General features: G+C 41.3%; 1 protein-coding gene across 2 annotated transcripts in view; it reads right to left on the bottom strand.

Moving 5' to 3' along the window:
- The window catches only part of PALLD (palladin, cytoskeletal associated protein), a gene marked incomplete at its 5' end in the record, with an annotated part of 386,255 nt that overhangs the window by 22,401 nt on the left and 342,995 nt on the right, over positions 1-20,859 (bottom strand). Inside the window, 5 exons of one of the 2 annotated variants that reach the window (XM_081091742.1) lie at positions 1,646-1,795; positions 5,061-5,282; positions 6,596-6,646; positions 7,374-7,472; positions 10,881-11,016. In XM_081091742.1, coding sequence (XP_080947868.1) covers positions 1,646-1,795; positions 5,061-5,282; positions 6,596-6,646; positions 7,374-7,472; positions 10,881-11,016 — 658 coding nt within the window. The remainder of the gene's footprint in view (positions 1-1,645; positions 1,796-5,060; positions 5,283-6,595; positions 6,647-7,373; positions 7,473-10,880; positions 11,017-20,859) is intronic. The other variant, XM_081091743.1, reaches the window with a different exon arrangement.

Here is a 20,859-nt window from a genome sequence, read left to right on the forward strand (position 1 = left end):
TACTATGCTTTTCCTCTACATCAGTGGTTCTCAACCTTCCTAATGCCGCGACCCTTTAATACAGTTCCTCAAATTATTTTTGTTGCTACTTCATAACTGTAATTTTGCTACTGTTATGAATCGTAATGTAAATATCTGATATGCAGGATGTATTTTCATTGTTGAAAATTGAACATAATTAAAGCATAGTGATTAATCACAAAAACAATATGTAATTATATATGTGTTTTCCGATGGTCTTAGGTGACCCCTGTGAAAGGGTCGTTTGACCCCCAAAGGGGTCGCGACCCACAGGTTGAGAACTGCTGCTCTACATGCACACCTATGATTACATTTAATTTGTAAATTATGTACAGTAAGCAATTAGTGACAATAATAGAATAATTTTATAATATACTATAATAAAATTATGTGAATGTGATTTCTTTCTCAAAAAATCTTGTTGTGTTGGACAAAGGGGTGATTCATGTCCCAGGCGGGACAGCATAAGGTTTCATCACTCTGCTTAGAAGGGCGTGAAATTTAAAGCTTATGAATTATTTCTGGAATTTTCCATTTAATATTTTTGGACTGCATTGACCACTGGTAACTGAATCTGCAGATTAGAGGGGACTCCTTTATATGGGTACTATCAGAATTATGATTTACACTTATACATTATTTAAATTCCATTGATTTCAGTGTGGGTATATATCTGTTTTAAATATTGTACTTTTTTGTTTTTTACTATAGCATAATACACACAACTCATCTTTTTCTCATTTTTTCACTTCATAGACTTAATCCTATCTGAACTGATATATGATTTGTATTTTTTACTGGCTTATTTTCTGTCTCAGGACTTTGTCTTGCCCATCACCTATAGCATAGGTGTACATATTAGGCCCTTGGTAGTATGGAAAAAAGGCACATCTGCACCAGAATTACTCATATAGAAAAACCCTTGGTGGAATAAATAAATACTCATGAAAAAAAACAAAGAATTTTTCTACCCCTTCAAACAGAGATGGTATAGAAATTGGGAAAAAAGTTTCAAATCAAAGAGGTAATATTCCATCTTTTAATCAAACAGTTCATCTGTTCAAATAAATGTCTGTAAGCTCTAGACAGCTGACCCCCTCCCACATTTGAAATCTCCATATAACTTTTGACTCCCCCAAGCTAATAGCTCCTGTTGACTAGAAGCCTCACTGATAACATAAACCAGGCGTCCTCAAACTGCGGGCCACATGCGGCCTGCCGAAAACACTTATCCGCCCGCCGGGTGTTTTTGCCGCCGCTGCCTGTCCTGCTTAGCAGCCCACTCATCCCGGGCCCGCAGTGCGCATGTGTGGAATGTCTGAGGGACAGTGAACTGGCCCCCCGTTTAAAAAGTTTGAGGACCTCTGACATAAACAGTCAGTTAATACGTGTTTTGTGTGTTATCTGTGTTATATACTGTATTATTAAATACAGTAAGCCAGAGAAAAGATGTTATTAAGAAATCATAAGAGAAAATACATTTACTGCAATTACTGACAACAAACAAAAAACCACCACCACCACCAAACACACAGATAAGTGGACCTGTGCCATCCAAACCTATGTTATTCAAAGGTCAGCTGCACACAGAAGTGAAGCAAGACCTGTATATACCCTTCTTTACCTGAGGGTTTGCAGCCATAATGGTGTAGTTCCCATCATCATCTAGGGTGGAGGCTGTGGTGTGGAGAGAGCACGTCCCATCAACATCTCTTTGAATGATGTAGTGATCATTCTTGGGAGAGATCTGCTTTCCATCTTTAAACCAGTAGATCTGTGAAAAGAAACAAGATTAAAAATTAAGGGTGTGTGTAGTACAGTTTGGGGGACTGATAAATAACAACTGTGTAGTCTGCAGAACTGATCTGAGTTTTTACTTTCAAATGCTAATTGGAACATCTGAATAGGCAATTGAATTTTAAGTGAAAAGAGTAGGTAATAAGCAAATTTAATTATATTTTAGTTTTAAAAAATTATATATTCTTTTACCTTTTAAATATGTAAGTAGGTATTTACAGTCATATATTATTATATATTATTTTTCTTTTTGCTTCTAATGGCAAATGTACTCAATTAGAAGGTAGTACTTGTACAGTGAAGATAAAAGGGTTATTTTAGAGAACACAAACAGACCCAAAACTCTAATCATTCCACTGAACCATGTCAGACACTAAAATGGTGGGGAGGAGGCAGGCAGCAGTTCAGGGCTGGTGGCGGGTAGAACTCTACTGCTTTAATTCCAGATCAGGAGCATATGACCAAAGGTTCAAAGTTTGCCAGGTCTTCCACTATGTTAAAGAAAACACAATAGTATTTAAATGTAATAATTTTCAAATAATATTTTAACTTGGGTTGGTAGAAAATTAAAAGCAAAAAATAAAGTAAAAATGAATTTTGGTGAAATAAACATTTAAATGGTCATATGACATCTTCTGTAGATCTTCCTTCCTTTACTGGTCAATGGATTGCTCATGATTTTTGATTATTTCTGAACTACACAGTTGAAAGACAGCCCTAATATGACTGAAATGCTGCACTAATGCCTACCTACCTCCAGACTAACTGGTAGGGAAGGAAATAAATCACTCCGTTTTTAAGCCACAATAATTTCTTTGTTGTCAGTTTTGTTCCTTGCAACCAAAAACATTCCTAACAGATGAAAACTCCTTTAGAGCCTTCAGCTTTTAATGCCACATTGGCATTGAAATTCAACTCCCTGTCAGAGCTTTTGAATCTGAAAAATCTTTTTGAAACGTCCACTTCAAAACGCAGGAAAAGGCCTGAAACATACAGCACTAAATAAGTGCATGAATAATTAGGATCTGACCGCTCTAACTTCCAACCTCTATTTTTCAATTAGCTCCAAATTTACAGGAACTATTTTTAGTCTCCAGAACCTAAAAATTAATCAACTAGACTAATAACTTTTAGTACTAAAAAGTTAAACTATATAAAGCATTATACTTCATAATTATCATATTCTATTTAGTGGTTCCATGATTGCTGATGGAACAGAGAAGCTGTAATTAGTATCCAGTTCTTCCGAGTCATTTCTTTCCTTTAATTGTATTTTTCACCTCCATTATACTTGGAATACAACTTTCAAATGAAATTAAAGAAAAAGTTCCAAAATTTTACCAAGACTACTGTTTAGTCTTCTCATGTCTCAGAACAAGCATGTCAAGGGCATAATACATTTTTAAAAACATAGTGAGTGTTCCATACTTTAATAATCTTAATTTATATATCATGCAGGAAGAAAAGAATGGCAATGAGGAAAGGAGGGAGGAAAAAAGAAGGAAGGATGAAGAAGAAAATCAAATTAAAAGTTCTAAAAAATATAAAATTAAGCCTTTTAAAGCCAAGAAATATTTAAACTTGTACTAGAAAAACACAGTTCTGTTACTTACAATAGCCCATCTTCAAGTAGAACATAATATCCTTTAAGGACAGGAATCAGTAATCTTAGAACTACATCAGTGATCTTAAGCACTGATTAATGTTTAACATAGGATCTTTTATGAATATTATGGAAGTTCAAGATATAATTTCTTACTCAGTTTCATTCATAAGCTGCAAGTTTATTTTTAATGCATGCATTTGGCATCATGTGTGTGAATACACAGCAATTACCAAAATTATGCCAAGAATATAATAAAGAAGTTTGCTCTAATAACAGTTTATTTAGAAGTCTCCTTTTGTTAGGGGTGGATATGGGTTGAAAAACTAAGGTTGTTTTTTTTTTCTCTATGTTTCTCTGACTATGGGCTTAGAATTTGGTTTTAGGGAAAGAACATGATGGTAAAACTTACCTTATTGAGAAAATAAAACAACAATGTGGAGCATTAACACACAGAAGTTTCAGGTATTTTCATATCACTTTCCCCCCTTCCATTCAACTGATTCTCATTTCAGCTCGTTTACACCCCTGGTAAGCTTTTAATTTCAGTGAGTGTGTTTTTCATTTCTATGTGCTTACTTTACAAATTTGCCTTGTCTTTAGTATTGTCCTTTTCTGTCTTAAACTTTCTATTCCTTTAAAAATTGCTTCAATCATTTTGAACAGTTATTTTATAGTACCAAGATTATTCCATATAATGTCATTGACTGACTTCTGTTTTCTTATTTCCTCATATGGGTTTGTAAGTTTTTACTAGGAACTCATTTTTTCTCCCTCCCTCCCTGTATAAGTATGATATGCCCCTAACTGTCCTATGGGACAAGATAACCTTTGCTTGCTTCACCAGAAACCTAAAGATTTTAATTTTCCTGAACTCAGTTTCTTATTAATTTCTCAGCTTTTGGCTCCATATCATGTGATAGGGTAAATTTGAAGTTTCAGTTTCTCATGGGTGTGTGTGTGTGTTTGTTTTTTTAATTCTCTCAAGTTCTAGGGAAACGTGTCATTCTGTTACTGCTTTGCTGGGCTACTAAGCGGTTAATCTCGTCTCCCTTGTAAAGACAGTGCAGCTCTATCTGCATTTGCATTTCTACGTTTCTGTATGGCGCGCTCCCCGTTAGGTCAGCCCAGGCCTCCTGAGTACCAGATGTTCTTTGATTATCCTTTCTCAACAGTATTCCCTCCCCCTTTGTAATATTGGAAGTTTGGGTTTTATAATTAGCGGTAAGCACACTTTGCTGTATGGTGCCGTGCACAGGCTCATGTTCAAGCCTGGCCACTCACCAGCTCTCTGCCTTGGGGAAGTTAACTAGCCTCACTGAGCTCAGTTTAGTCATTTGCAGTTCGGGAGTAGCAATGATGACGTCACATGAGTAAATGATGTAGGTGTATGAAAAGCTTCTGTCAATTATTCAATTCTATTCTACTTTTCAAACCCACACGATACCCCTGTTCCACCCTTATTGATTTCCAATGCTTCCTGAAGTTGGCTTTGAACTTATAGTACCTCAAGCATTTTACATCATGGGTATTGAGAAAGGTGGTCTGGATCTCTCTCTCCTTCCATACATGCTGTAATTTGGAAGCCAAACTCTACCTCAGAAAATATGACTCCTAAAAAGGCATGTTTTCAGCTCACCTTTGGCTGTGGATTCCCAGTCACTCTGCATGTGAAAGTGACAGGCATTCCCTCGAAGATCTTGTAATGTTTTAGCTTCATCCCGAAGACTGGTGCCACTCCATTTTCCACAGGCACATCCGCACAGTGGGCTTCATCGCCTGATTCATCCACAGGAGACCTTTCCAGCCTGTACTCGATTTCACTGATGAGTCTCTGTTCACAGCTGGAGACTTTGTATTCCTGGATCAAACAGAGCAAGATCTTGTTAACAACCTCAATCCCCTGTGGTACAGCGTGTCCCGAGCCTCATCCCCTCTCCAATGAAGGCTCTTAGAAGACAGTGATATTTTTACCACAGAGCCTACAATTGGGTCTGAGCCCACTTCAGTTGCATATGAAATAGAAAACATCTGGGAGTAAGTGTATATGATATTTCAAATTATCTTCATCCAAAAAAAACAAAGTATAAAACTATGAAGATGAATTTCTCTTTGGGGGTGGGAGTCAGGGAGAAAGGCAATGGCTACATTTCCCTAAACTGTTTGTAAAAATAAAGCATGCTGGAACACCGATTTCACTCTGTGGGGAACGCTGACGCTGGGGGTGCACTTCTCCAGAAGGGCAGCACCAGTACATGTGGCCAGCAGCTGCACAGCACTGTATCAAACAAACCACAGGAAAGCGGCACCATGCTTTTCTTACAGCCTCTGAACTCCCTCAGCTCTGCAGTTATTAGGAACTGTTTTCCACTCCCTTAAAAGAAACAAAGGGTTGACAGTCTAAGTGTTGTTTGCAAAAGCAAAGCCCCCACCACCATCCTAAGGTGATTAACGTGGGCACTGCAGTTGCTGGCCTACAAAGACGGCAAGGCAGCCCATTATGAGATTTTCTACTCAGTAGTAAATAGAAGATTGTTTTAACTAGGTTTTCTCTGAAAGAAGTTACTCGACCTTTAAAAAACAGTCCATTGGCCTGAGAGAAGAAATACAACACTATGAATAAAACTGCAAAATATACACAAATTGCCCAGCCGGCTTGGCTCAGTGGTTGAGCATCCACCTGTGAACCAGGAAGTCTTGATTCGATTCCCGGTTAGGGCACATGCCTGGGTTGCGAGCTTGAACCCCCCAGTAGGGGGCATACAGGAGGCAGCTGATCAATGATTCTGTTTCATCATTGATGTTTTTTATCTTTCTCTCCCTTTCCTTTCCTCTCTAAAATCAATAAAAATATATTTAAAAAAACACATAAGTTGTTTTGTCTAATTACTATCAAATTAATCCATTTAAGAGTTAGCACTTTTTCCTAGAAAGGTATAACGATGAGAAACTTTTCACAGTTTAAAGTTCAGAGTATCCACTAATGACAATCAAATTCAAATTTGTAATAAATGACAAGAAAAATCACATTGCACTAATTTTGTTCATCTGGCATTAAATGAAAATAGACACTGTCATAGTATTTATGATTCATACATGGCAGCAAACAAGGAAGCACACAAGAAACTAGATAGAGTGAAAGACTAGAAAGAGAAGAAAGGTGAAAAGCTTAACCTTTTGACCATCCAGAGGACTCCCTATAGAAGCATGAGGAGACCCAATTTCCTGTAATGGCAGAAAAAAAGAGGTGAAGACTAATAATAGAAATAATAACCTAGCAAGAGTTTTAGTTTTTTTTTAAGGGAGATTTTTGCAGTAGCTATATTTAACACAGGAAAATCTTTGAGATTCATTTCTCTACAGACACAAGAAAGAGTTTACTTGATTTTTAAAACTTTAATATGGAGACTACATCTGGAAACAGAAGCAGTGGAGATGAAAAACAAAGGCTTATATCAGTGACTTTTTTTGGTGGTAACAGGAGAACATTTTAGGTTTTCTGTTGATCAGTGATTTATAATTATATAAGTGAAGGAAAATAAAGATACAGTTTTTCTGTACGTAGCTATTTTACTTTGACTAAATATTAAAAATGTGATTGGAAATGGTCATTAGATATTTCAAACAATTTCAAGGAAAATAAGTTACTCTCCACACACAATTATTTTGCATGAAAGCACAGGTCAGGAAAAACAGAAAGATACTTGAAAGGAGAATAAACTGATCAACAAGAAGGTAAAAAGAACAGACACTGACTGAAGTAATTCTGTGCATCATTAACACAATGTCTGGCATATAGTATGTGCTCAGTAAATACAAATAAAATAATGCTTTTCTTTGACCTGCCCTATACTTTCCACAGAGTCAATACCAAGAATAGTGTCCATAAAGACTAGGGGAGAGGAGACACAGAAACTGTCAGTTTTCTAAGAAGCCCAGAGGAACACAGTACCTGATTAGCCGTTTCCTCCTCTGGCTCCTGAACGTTAAAGACAGTCGCACTGTCAGCACCTAGTAATCGACGGGCCATTCTTTCTTCATACGTTAACCTCTAAACAGAGTAAATCATAAAAAATACAACATTAGGAAAGTCACAGTTGTATACCACCTCACGAAAAAGAATGAAAACCCCCACACAAACGAGTTTTGCTGTTTTCTGTAACTGTATCTCCACCTGTAGATCCCTGTGTGCAAAAGGAATCTGTTTCCTCCCCTGGCTTTAGTTGTCCTGACTTTCACAGTCCCCCCTCCCTTCTGCTCCTAAGGGCCTTATCCAGTGTTGGGACATGGGCGGGCTAACCTTTCAAGCCACCAACTGATTGAACACAAATTCAAGGTGAGTAAAAGAAGCAACAAGGCAGAAACCACACAGAAAATGTGTGTCCCAAACCTACTCTTAACGATAAACATTCAGGCTAGTGGGCAGTGATGGCGTCTCACCTCTGAGAGCATTTTTCTAGGTTGCTGTGTAACATAGGGGTAATGGAGGCAAATAGAATAATCCACAAAGAGTGACTGCACATGGCTGAGTTAGCAGACAGACTATGAAAGATACTTCCTAATGCGTCTACCCACAATTCATGATTCTGCTCAGAGGAAAACTGCTTGCCTATCAAGAAATGAAAGTAGTCATGTTTTTGCACTAGCAGCCAGCACTTTTGGATTTGGCCAAAACCATTTTTGCTAGGACAAAAGAAATGCCAACATTTTTATTCTGTCTGTTGGGCTGATTCCTGCTGTTGAGTGGTGGGTTGAAAATGCCTTAGAATTACAGGTCTGGGATGAAATTTAAGAGACCATTTCCCCATCAGGGGCATTTTACAAGCAACTATTTGACTGAAAATAAAGAAGAATTAGTAAGGCAGGATCTAAAATATAGTACAGAAATTATTTTAGATAAACTTCTAAACTTCTGAATATGGATGCAAATTCTATTGGAAACTCTCTCTAATCAGGAAAATATGTGGGGTAAATTTATAATTTCCAGTAATCACTGGTTCCACGCCCAACTGAAGCCGGGAATTGAAACAAGTCAAGTGCCAAATGACAAGCAGCCCTGAAGTTCAAATTATTTCATTTAGCCAAGAAGGGCAGAGGACAAGAAGAGGCAGAAGTAGGTGTTTGGTGCACGGAGTGTCTCAGCCCAATATGTTATTATATAAATTTTCTCATGTTTCTTTTTTTAAAAGAAAATATTTTTATTGATTTCAGAGAGGAAGGGAAAGGGAGAGAGAGAGATAGAAACATCAATGATGAGAATCATTGATCGGTTGCCTCTTGCATGCCCCCTACTGGGATCAAGCCTGCAATCCAGGCAGGTGCCCTTGACCGGAATCGAACCGGGGACCCTTCAGTCCCCAGGCCGACGCTCTATCCACTGAGACAAACTGGCTAGGGCTATTTTTCTCATGATTCTAAAAAAATAAATAAATAAAAATCAATGAATTCTGCTCCCTTAAAAGTCTTCCTAAAGTTTCATGGAAAACTGCATCAGCAGCAGAGAGAGGACTGGAATAATTTCCCACTCTGTTCCTCATAAACAAAGACATCAATTTGAAACATAGTCCTTCACCTGAATGCACTTGCATCATTAGAAGCCAAATTTGCTTCACAGTTTTGTTTCTAAGCACTATGCCAGTGATGGCGAACCTTTTGAGCTCGGTGTGTCAGCATTTTGAAAAACCCTAACTTAACTCTGGTGCCGTGTCACATATAGAAATTTTTTTATCTTTGCAACCATAGTAAAACAAAGACTTATATTTTTTGATATTTATTTTATATATTTAAATGCCATTTAACACAAAGAAAAATCAACCAAAAAAATGAGTTCGCGTGTCACCCCTGACACACGTGTCATAGGTTCGCAATCACTGCACTATGCCATGTGGATACACAAGCCCTATCTTTGGAAGCCAAAAAGAAGTAACAATAATATGTAACATTAGGGAAAAGTTGCTTGAGGGTCCTATTTCCTAAAAGTGGAAGCCTTACTTTCCTTGTCCTTTTAAACTCTTCAATATGGAAATCTATGGCCCTTACTGTGATGTCATTCTATATATATCCCAGTGAAATATGACAAATAAAAATACTATATACATATGATATATATAGTATGCTGTAATATCTTATAGAAGTCTTACTTTAACCAAGAGAATTTTAGTCCATAAAGAATATTTAAACAGCCAAAAGGGAAAAAGAAACAAACTGGAGAGATGCCATTCCTTACCTGGCCTGAAAAAGTTCCCATAAGCACTTGTTTTAACCTTTCAAAGGCTTCCATTGACAGAGCCAGAGAAAACGTCCCGAGTATGTGCACGGACACACACAGTCATTTCAGGCAGAAGCATTTCCCTCTGTAAAAGTCTGTTCTCAGTGAGATGAATAACTAACACAAGATCTCATGAGGATTTTAGTCTTCCTGAGCCAGGATCAGGATGCCCTAATAGTTAAAATCAGCACCTTTGTTCCCCACCTTTCTGTTCAAACAGGGTCTGTTCTCACATTTTTAGTTATCAATGCTTGATAATGAAAATTTCTAGAAAACATAATTAGCACCGTGAGATTTCTATTCTGAAAAAGGTATCTGAGAGGGAGACTTTATACAGAGGCCCTTTTTCTCTTGTACGTAAGAGCCAAGCACATTTTCTGGTGCTAATTCCATAATAAAGCCACACAAAGGCTCCTTTCCTTCATGGGGGAAATCTTACTGATAGACTTGCTTTTCCTGTCCCCTTAAAATATTCTGATGTGATGAGAAAAGGGTCAGTAAAAAACATAAAAAACAAACAACTGATGAGGAAACATTTAAGTACAACGGAGAAATCTTTATCTACTCTACAATTCTGCAGCCTTCAAACATAATTATTTTTTTTCTTGAGTCTATCTAGTTGTCTTGCTCTGACAAACCAGAACAAGACTGAAGCAGCCTTACTCTTTCAGATTATTCAGTCAATAGCGGTTGTCTAGTGGAATAGAACTGGACGCCAGCAATGATTTCCTTAGTAAAGGTATTTTTTTGTGTAGCATCGGTACATGCCATAGAATCCCAATTCTCCTTTTGGTACTTGAATTCTAATTTGCTGCTTTGGTGTAGACAGATTGCTCCAAAGCACACCTTCTCCCTCCCTCCCTACCTCTGCCCCTCCCAGAGGTTTGTTATTTTTTCTTTTAACATCACAGTTCTGCATTTATTCTACCCCAGACCTTAAAATCAGCCCTCTTTCCTTTATCTCCAACTTGCGATCCTGACTCCAACAATAGTTTATGGAATAACAGGTAGAAGCCACTGTCTCCTTTTCCCCGGATTCAAGTCATTATACTCAGAGGAATGTAGAGATCCAAAGGCAATAAAATCAGATTTGTGGACAAATCTTAAGAACCTAAGTCTTAGTGAAGCCAGGGAAGAGCTCTCTGATGTGGGGAGCATGTGTTCCAAGCCCAGGCCCCGGTCTCTCCATACCGGCTGGCCGTTGTTTAGTAGGTCCTCCTTGAAGCGCAGTTTTCGTTCCAGGTCCTGAATGACAGCGTCCTTGGTGCCCTGGATCTCCTCATCAGAGGCTATTCGAGCAGTCCTGCTGGCCTTCTTTGGAAATCCCCTGCAGGGCAGAAGCACAAGGCGGTATAGTCCTTTGTCAGGCATATCAATCCGAGTTGAACATTCAAGTCTAGCAAGAAAGGGTACACATGTCATTGTGTTTCTTCCCACTCTTGTTTTTACGCTACATCTATTCTAACTAATTTTGGAAAGAACCATGAAAGCTGGATTCGGTGTTCAGGTAACAGTAATTGGAACCCGTTTTCAGAGGAAGTTCAGACATCTTAGGGGAGTGTGCCTCGGTGGTTAGATAAATGCCAAGGACAGCGAAGGCCTGCATTCTAGCTCTAAGGAGGCAGCCAGGTGAAGGGAAAATAGGATGTGATTTATAATCAGACCTAGGCTTAAAATCTGGCTTTGTCTTGTATTAAGTTTGTGACTTTGAGCCAGTTTCTTAACGTTTCTTATGAGCAGGAATAAAAATGTATACCACAACTGACTGTTGAGATGATTTGAAAGAGAACATATTTTTCTTTCATACTTTCAATAATTCAGTCCTTCCGATTCTCTGAAATGAATGGATTCAACAACAGTACTTAGCCCACGCTAAGCAGATAGTAAGTGTGTTACCTTTCCATCTGTCCTACCTCAATTAGGGAAGATGTTCTCTCCTAGAGGACCTGGAAGGTCTGCAGGGCCTGCTGTGCTAGGTGCATCCCAGGCCTCCTCAACCTCCTCTCAGGATAGGTGACATGCCAGAGCCTTTCTCTACAAGATGAGTGACAGGACCCTGAGCCATGGGAGCCGGGGCCTTGGTGCTTGGTGCGTGTGGAATCCACTTTCGTTGGTGCCTTAAGCAATTTCCCTCCTATTTCTCCTACTTTCCCTCACAAGGCTGAGGGTAAAGATGAAGGAGAAATGGCATACCTGTCCCATTGCCTCCTGAGGGCCTGCACCTGGTCTTCCCAACAGCCATTCTCTCCTCCTGTCCACTCCCCCTTGTTTTCTGGCTGAGCTCCCTCTGATTTTGTTGGGTGTTTATCCTTCAGTGCGCTTGGGAAAGGTGGTCCCCACCCCTCTCCAAACCCAGGGGTGATTAATCTATGTCAGTTTGAGTGGTCTCAATCCTCTGGACAGTAAGGAGCCAGAGGTCTGTGGTAGCGCCCTAGCCAATGAGATAGGGGAATAGAGGTGGGAGTGAGGGGTGCGGTGCCCCAGTTAAAAACTCCCCATCTCTGAACAGAAACACATAGGAAGAAATGTTCCTCTTCTGTCACTGTGTCCAAAGTGTAACGTTCCAAACGGCCGCATCCACTTCGTGACCACCAAGGGAGAGCCCGCGTGCCAATGACGACAGCTTCGAAAGAGCCTGCGTCCCTGATTGTTGGGGGACACTGTGTTCACCTACCATGGAACTGCCTGACCCCACTTGTTATGTTAAACAATAAACCTTATGCATTTAATCTGGTAGTTGAGTCTTCTGTTACCTACAGTGGAAACATTCTGATAGCTTTTCCAGGTCCTTCCTTTCTAGTCATTTGCCCCTGAAGTTCAAATAGGATGATGTTAGACATTGGTTTTAAAAAAACAACACAAAGAAATAAAATATTGTGTTAGTAATATCAATGGTTAGTCAAACTTTAAACTGCTCCCTGGGAATGGGTCTTGATTTTTAAGGAGCTGGGCAATGACTTTGGGGCATATTAATAGCAAGGGCCGTAGGAATTATGATTTGCAACCGTTTAACAAAAATCTATATAGTTTGCCAACTTTCCTAAGCCCAGAGCCTCTCTTCCTCACCCTTTTTCTCGGGGTAATGTCACCAGCCTAACGGCTCCTCGGAATGGGGGGCCCTAAGTCAACCCCATTAATTACTGCACCATGTTTGTTTTCTTCATAACCCTTAGCACACGTGAGCGTGAGCATTACATGTCCTGTGTGCCGCTCTCCCACATGCCTCCTTTGTTAATCACAGTGCCTGCCAAATAGCAGGCCTCCGAAGCACACGGGTGGAGTGAGTGCATGGATGCACTGTGTCTCCAGCTCCACTTCCGGCCTCTCTCTGTGTTCCCTCCTCAGGCAAGAACGTTCGTGCCAGCGCCGTGGGACACCAAACCACACGTAACAAGTCAGGTTCAGAACAAGTAAAAACGTTACTCAGTTTTGGAAATAAAGTTCTTCTGACGACAACCTTGCATCTGAGAACTAGAAAAGCTAGGTTCTGAAGGCACCTGAAAGCTGGTCCTAAAGACAGGGCGCTCATTGTACACCAGCTTTATTGGGAACACACAGGTTCCCATCATTCATTTGCACCTGACACCATAAGCCGGTTGCACAACTGTGTGCGGTGAGCAGCTGCGATGACAGGAGTCTTGCCGTGTGTCTGCAGGCAGACATGCCGAGAGCTGTGTTCTCTCACAGATGAGCATGGAAGGGGCAAAAGGCGGGCTCTCGAGGTCAGGACGGAGCCCTGAACAAGAGGCAGGGCACTGTGTTTTTAAAAGACAGCTGCAGCTCTCCTGAATGAGTAAACACCCGTCTATTTACTACTGAATAAGTCCTGTCACTTCAAAAGCGTCTCTCAGCGCACTTGCCTCTCAGGGGACCTAAGCACCTGAGGACCACTGCTCCGGGACAGCATATGCAGGCACAGTCACTTCGGCAGGAGGACATTCCTGCCACTCGGTGCTTTATAACTTCAGATCCAAATACAAACCCCGATCGTTCTGTATTTCTTTTTTAACAAGCCAGTTCCCTAAGCACAGGAAGATGACCAGCATTCGAAGGGCATTTACTTCATCTCCGTTTCCCCCTATTTTTAAAGACATTATTTTCCCTTACTTACAGAAATTCAAAGTACAGGTGTCTTCTTGATTCTGAGCAATTAACACTGAAATGAATGAAGCAAATGGAAGATTTTTAAATGCATGAATCTCATAGCATTATTGGGGAAACTGCATGAGGTGATGCATAGTTTACAGAAACTAGCCAGCATGGAAGTGAACCCCAGAGACGAGATTGGCCAAGGGAAATGGAATGAAAGAGGGGAAGGAGGTAAAAAAAAGATGCCAAGAACCCTGGGCTAGAGTCTCCAAAACTGTGGAAATAACCTTTACTGATGGACTTTTCAGGGCTCAGCTTTGCTCTAGGAATACAATGCTGAACAAAACTTAAGTCACTCTACTTACAAAACTTATCTTCTACTGTGGGGTGGGGGGGAGAGAGGAGAGAGAGAGAGAGAGAGAGAGAGAGAGAGAGAGAGAGAGAGAGAGAGAGAGAAAGAGAAAGAAAGAAAGAAAGGAAGTACAGGAAGGGAGGGAAGGGAGGATGGAAGGAGGGACATACCAGGAGGTGGTCAGTGCTGTGAAGTGACGGGAGTGTGAGGAGATGACTAGACAGTGAGGTTAATCCCAGTTCTGAGCAGCTGACACTACGGCTGAGGCCCAGGTGATAGGACGGTGTCACCTGTGTGAGGGCCTATGGGAGAGCGGAGCAGTACAAAGGTCCTCGGCCAGAATGAGCCTGGCAGGTTGACAGGGCGTTGTGAGCCTTGGGGACAGAGGTACAGGCCCAGGTTACAGCATTTCTCATACTTGTTTTAATATGGAGTCCCCCCCCCCCCCCCCAAGAGTATCTCATTTGGACTAATGTAATTCAGGAAATACTTATAAACTATGTTAAAAACTGAGTAGAGAGTTAAGGGGTTAGTATATAAAGTTTGGGTTAAGAACCAAAATGGAGGATTTGGAAGGGGGAGGCCCCAGTAAAGAAAAGTAGTTGTAAGTTTTTGAGGCAAAGTTTTGGTGAACGGGTTGTTTTCCTATAAAGCTAACTCTGTGTTGGAGTTCAGGGTAATTAAAATGGCTGTGGCTTGTTCCTCTAGATGGCACCTAGTTTTGGTAAATGAAGAGCAACAGCTCATCAGGAAATAATGCGTGGTGACAAAGATGATTTGTGCAATTACAAGTAAAATGCTATTCCAAGAAAACCGTTACCCAAAGCAGCACCTTCACAAAACCCTTACCCAGAAGCAAACCTCAACCTTTACACAGTCCATCCAAGCCTCCCACACGACAGCCGTTAGTCGTTCACACACTCAGCCCCACTGTGCAGAAAGCAGCACTGTTTACTCTGGCTTCAGCAGTAAGTCACTTACGTTTACAAATAACACCCATGTGGCGGGGTGGGGCAGAAACCTCTCAAGCACAGATGCAAGAATCTGGGAGGTCAACTCTTCCAGATTCAGCCACCACCAAATCCCAGAAGATCCCCCTCCTGCCCCTCACCCCCCACCTTGGCTACTGAATAATCTTAAGAGCATCCTCCCCTTGATATACTAGTCTAGGTCAACTCGGTCAGTGTATTTCAGGAACTCAAATCTCCAGAGTACAGCACTGATTTAAGAGGTCATGAACCTGTCTGGAGAACTTTTTTAACTACTTAGAGAGTCCTCTCATAGTCAGTGATTATCTAATGGCAACGAAATTTCACAACAGTCCAGGGTGAGCACAATCATTAACATGTTGGCACTTCATTATCCCTCATGTTTAAGAAAGTAATATGTCAATTAATATATGAAAGAGCCCAAAATCGTGCTCGCTTTGGCAGCACATATACTAAAATTGGAATGATACAGAGAAGATTTGCATGGGATGACACGCAAATTTGTGAAGCGTTCCATATTTTTTAAAAAAGAGCCCAGAATACACAAACTGAGTTTTTGTATATCTAAAGCCAAAGTGATTAGAGTACAGTGAGTACCTGAAGCTCATGCTTAAGGAAAATAGATCAATTTATACTAATATTAGCTTCTCTTCACATCCTCTTTTGGGTTCTCTAAAGAATAAACACACACCTGCGTGTGCTACGCCTATGTGTTAACCCCACATAACTCCATACAGAGCCATCCAGGGCAGAACAGGTCTCATTCTGAGCAGACATTTCAGCAGAATTGTCACTAGTCACAGCAGACCCCGAGAACGCTCCTGCTAATTGGCTGGGACATACTTGCCCAGGGTTGGTTACAACTTTGTGTAGATTCCTCTACGGCATACTGTTAGGACCAAAATGAGCCCAATGACAAGGCCCTGGGGTAGCCCCCAACCCTCTCAGCCTCAGCCTCTAATGGGGCATGACGTGGCCCCCGCCCACCAGTCTCCTGCAGGACAGAAGGACAAAATCCCGGTGTCATGTCTGCAGGGTCCAATGCAGCTTTTGTCTTTTCTAGTTACTATCCAACCACTGTCTTGACTTGAAAACTAAAGTGCATTTGCATCTGTTTTCGAGCTTTCTCTTGAGACTTGGGCGATTTTGCTTTGTTGGTCTGTAGCAGTTTTCTTTCATTAAGAAATAACAGACATCAGATGTTTTAGAGATAAACCGGGGCAAGTCATTAGATCTAATGACTCCCCTCCTTGCTTAAGCTTATTCTAGCACCCTGGGAAATCTCCTCACCTCTTGGTGCCTGTCACCTTGAATAAGGACAGTGTTCCCACCTACCTGTTTCTTATACACGGCGGGGGGTGGGGTGGGGAGGGAGGGAGAGGGACAGTGAGATCGTGTCTATAAAGGGCCGAGTGCCTGCAGAATAAAGGCTCTCAATACATCTGTATAAAGGCTCTTACTGAGACCTGTTTTTATTGTTGACAAACATGGAGTAATGTTTCAAACCAAAGCCCTACTTCTAGGAGAGGCAACGAAGAATATGCAGTAGTGCAGCACTTTGGTTATGGGGCACCCCTTGGTGAGAACAGATGCCAAGAATGTCAAGGTGGGCAAAAACCACAGTGCCATTGGGTTCTCGGGCTGGATCTGATACGGTTCCCCTTGAGGGTGGCTTAGCTGCTCAGAGACCAGCACAGACAGGGCTGCAGCACTGCCTCCTGGTGCCATTCCCACGTCCTCGGGATTCCACCCGCTCTCAGGGCTGATGGACCGGGTTGAGTAGAAGAACGGGGTTACAGCAATGGGAACTGTAAACCTGTCCGCATTTGTGAGGGGAATGGAAGACATTCCTTTTATAAAAGTGCAAACATTTCTTTCTAAGGCGTGTTCTCGCTGCCTGCACCTGAGACCCAGTCACCTTAACATTCGTGGGTATCGCAGCTTTGAGGAGGGCGCTGTTTCCTCTGCTGGTGACCCCGGGAACCTCGCGGAGGACTGTGGCAGCCTGAAGAAAGGCACCAGAGGAACCCCTGGTGCCGAAGCTCCCCAAACCACAGTCAACCAGCGATCGACTGCCGCTGCTGCCAGGCTGCTCGCTCTTGTTTGTCTTCCTGACTGTGGTGATCACGGGCAGCCATGGCCTGTGTCCCCCGCCTCGACCTCTGCTACCCAGACTTTTGAGAAACAGAACCTCATCTCCACAGACCATTTAGAAAGTTAGTAAATAACCAACCTATTCTTTAACAAGGACAATGGTAAACATGCAGACAGACTAAAACAGCTGGTATGCAATTGAGTCAGAAAACAGGTATCTGAAATTTATAAAAATTTTGGTAAAACAAGGCAGGCCAAAACACACACACACACACACAAACTAATGTATTTCTACTTCACTGAGATGTGTCATCAATCTATTTACTACAACTTGACACATACGCCAGAATCATCCAACTAGATGCAAGGGTGGGCAATGTCTGGCCCGAGGGCCACATAAGGCCTGAGAAATCATTCGGTCTGGCCCTGCCAAGGCATTAGAGGTGAGTTAATTAAATGTTTGACCAAATATAGCAGAGTAATTTTTAAGTTGATAATTTTGTACGGCCCACAAATGATGTTATACGTATCCAAATGGCCCTTGGCAGGAAAAAGGTTCCCTACCCCTGAGTTAGAGAAATAACACAAGTGACACTGAATTTGCTGTCACAATGGCCACGAGTAATCAATGACATATGAATGAAAGTAATTGAAAAGGTTCATCTCACAAGAGTCTGGCAGTTCCTCCAAGTTCACGGATGCCAGTTAGTTGTGACAGCCTCAAAAGGAACACGGTCTTTGGCAAATGATGTGGCTTATTATCATGAATAAAGAGCTACCTTTTTGTTTTTCATTCAGAATGCAAGCGAGGAAAAAAATGTTCCTCACTTTATGCCAGAGGAAAATACATTCTACAAGCTACATGTCTCAAACCCAAAGAAAGAATCCAAGCGTGTGACTTAGCAACAGGAACGTCTCTAGAAGAGAGAGGACAGCCATATAACGATGGCTTGCTGGGCTGGGACAGAGCTAAACATCTGCTGCCCGGCATTGCCACTTATCTTCGGTGTCCCAGCACCTATCTCTGGGGACAGTTTTGTACTGCCACAAAACCAGCATGACTTCTCCATTAACTTAAAAGAAAAGGCAGGAGCTACTGGACTCTATCTAGTGGAGGCAAGTATAAAATACGTTGACTCTATAAAATGAGTCACTGCGATACAGGCTGATAAGAAGCAAGTGCTTCTGTTACTTGAGGTTAAGATCTTAAAACCTCTTAAGGTTTTTATCTTCTTCAGATAATTTCAAAGTCCAAGATCAGAATAAAACCACTGTTTCTATTTAGGAAAAGGCATGACCACCCAGTGCCTTTGATAGACTACTCTTTGATCAAAGTCCTACATGAGGAGTAGTTAATTATTTATATAGTACTTATCTTCCTAGGAAGCAAGATTTGGTACCATTTCGTCTTACAAGAGAGGATAAAGTGTCATGCAGCCAATACCCACTTCTTGAAGCGGGCAGTTAGTGTCTTTGTATCAAGATAATGCTTCATTTCCTAGCTCAGAGAAGCAGGGGAGAAAGAGAAAGGTTTTCTCAGGCAATCCCTCTGACTCAGCTTTCAGTAGAAGCCCATTATCACATCATTACCACACAGACCTCTCCTTTATTTCACTTATTTATGTATTCATTTGACTGAACTTTTTCCAATAAAGATTTGAGAAGAAGCCAGATTTTGAGTTCACGTAATCAACATTTAGAAGATGCCTGACAAAACAAGACACTGCTAACCAAAGCGCCTTGACAAGCCCTGTCAAAGTCAAACACAGCAATGCTTTCTAAGGCGGCGTTAGTGCAGCCCAGAAAGGAAAATGTTTCCACACAGATGGAAATAGCCAGCATCCTAAGGTCTTCTCATTTATATTCTGTAGTAGAGTTTCCTTCTTTTCTCTCTGAGCAATATTGGGATTCTGGCAGACTCTGGAGTAGGGATTCAACAGGAGGAGTTGAGACATGGGAACTGGCTTGACCTCTGCTAGCACTTATTTCTGAACTCTTCAGTAAAACGAGCGGGTGCTAGCTTTCACACACTCCCTCTTCACCAAGACATGCCAAACACCCGTACGATGTTCCTTTGAAGGCTTTACTGTACTTTTGTAGCTGTCATCGTATTTATCTTCATAAATTTTCTATTTAAAAATGTCAGAGGGCTGCATGCCATCATTGTGACAGCAGGAAAGACAGGTATGAGATAAAATGCAAAGAGAGAAACAGGATCCCCGTCACCTCCCCTGAGATCACTGCTGGCTGGGGTCAGACCGGCACCATCATTTCTTCACTAGATTGCACGCGGCCTCACTTATTTGCATCACCAACATAAAGACATTTACACGCACCCCCTTCCAATCAATCACTACCTAAATGTAAGTTAATTCTGTTAATTTAGATAGTTCAAAAACATTGTATATACTTAATAACCAAGCCCCTCCACCTCTATTGTAATATTGATCTGAAATATTAAGATACAGAGGAACCTCGTTTCTCAAACTCAGTTTACTCTGAAAGGCTGTTTGAGAAGCGATTGTTTGAAAACTGAATCCCTTTCCCCCATTAGAAATAATGTAAATGGAATTAATCTGTCCCAGACTCCCAAATGATTCCATTTTAACCTTTCTTATATGCAGTATATGTCTCATGTACTGTTTAACCGTTAAATAAAAACTTCTTAAATTTATGGAACCACCCCCTACTAGCATTAAAGGGATTTTTCATGCCGAAACCGGTTTGGCTCAGTGGATAGAGCGTCGGCCTGCGGACTGAAAGGTCTCCGGTTCGATTCCAGTCAGGGGCATGTGCCTGGGTTGCGGGCATGTCCCCGGTGGGGGATGTGCAGGAGGCAGCTGATCGATGTTTCTCTCTCATCGATGTTTCTAACTCTCTATCTCTCTCCCTTTCTCTCTGTGAAAAAATCAATAAAATATTTATAAAAAAAAAAAAGAAAAAAAAAAGGGATTTTTCATATATCACTGCCTTCGAAATGCTGTCACTGCCTAACTGCTTTCCTTTACCCGATCAGCAACAGTTTTTCTACCCATACAACTGTCTGGGATTGTTGTGTAGTGAGCACTTTCACATCCTTAGCAACATTAGCTCTCTTGATGGCCTCTTTATGTTTTAAAATTGTGCGAACTGTGGATTTTGCCAGCAACAAAAGCATTCGCTCCTTTATTTGTTGCCCGAGAGATGCTTTTTGTCATGCTGAGGTATCAACATGAAAGGGCTGTCAGGTCGAAAACTGAAGTTTTGGTCAATAACCGAGACATTTTTTTTCCTGTGAACAACTTGGTCAAGAACTGACATCGGAGAACCGATTTTGACTGTACATAATTTGGTGGTATGCGCATGGATTTGGAGTCAGACAGGCACGGATTCAAATCGCCATGTGATGGCTGTGTGACCCCGGCAAACTGTTTGACTACTGGAACTCCTCATATATCTTGGAAGTGTACCAAATGAGGGAACACAAGTCAACTGCACTATGCTCAGGAAGTGGTAGCTGACGCCACTGTCTTCGAATGTAAAAGCACTGCTTAGATTTGGGGAGCTCCTGAGATCGTCTCCTGGTAACGCAGAAGAAAGTGCTGCTCTCAGCAACGGTAAGGTGGCTCTGCAAGAACAGCTTGGTCAGGTGATGAGAATTTAAAAA

Source organism: Myotis nattereri, assembly GCF_964212035.1.
Source record: "Myotis nattereri genome assembly, chromosome: 5".
Lineage (NCBI taxonomy): Eukaryota > Metazoa > Chordata > Mammalia > Chiroptera > Vespertilionidae > Myotis > Myotis nattereri.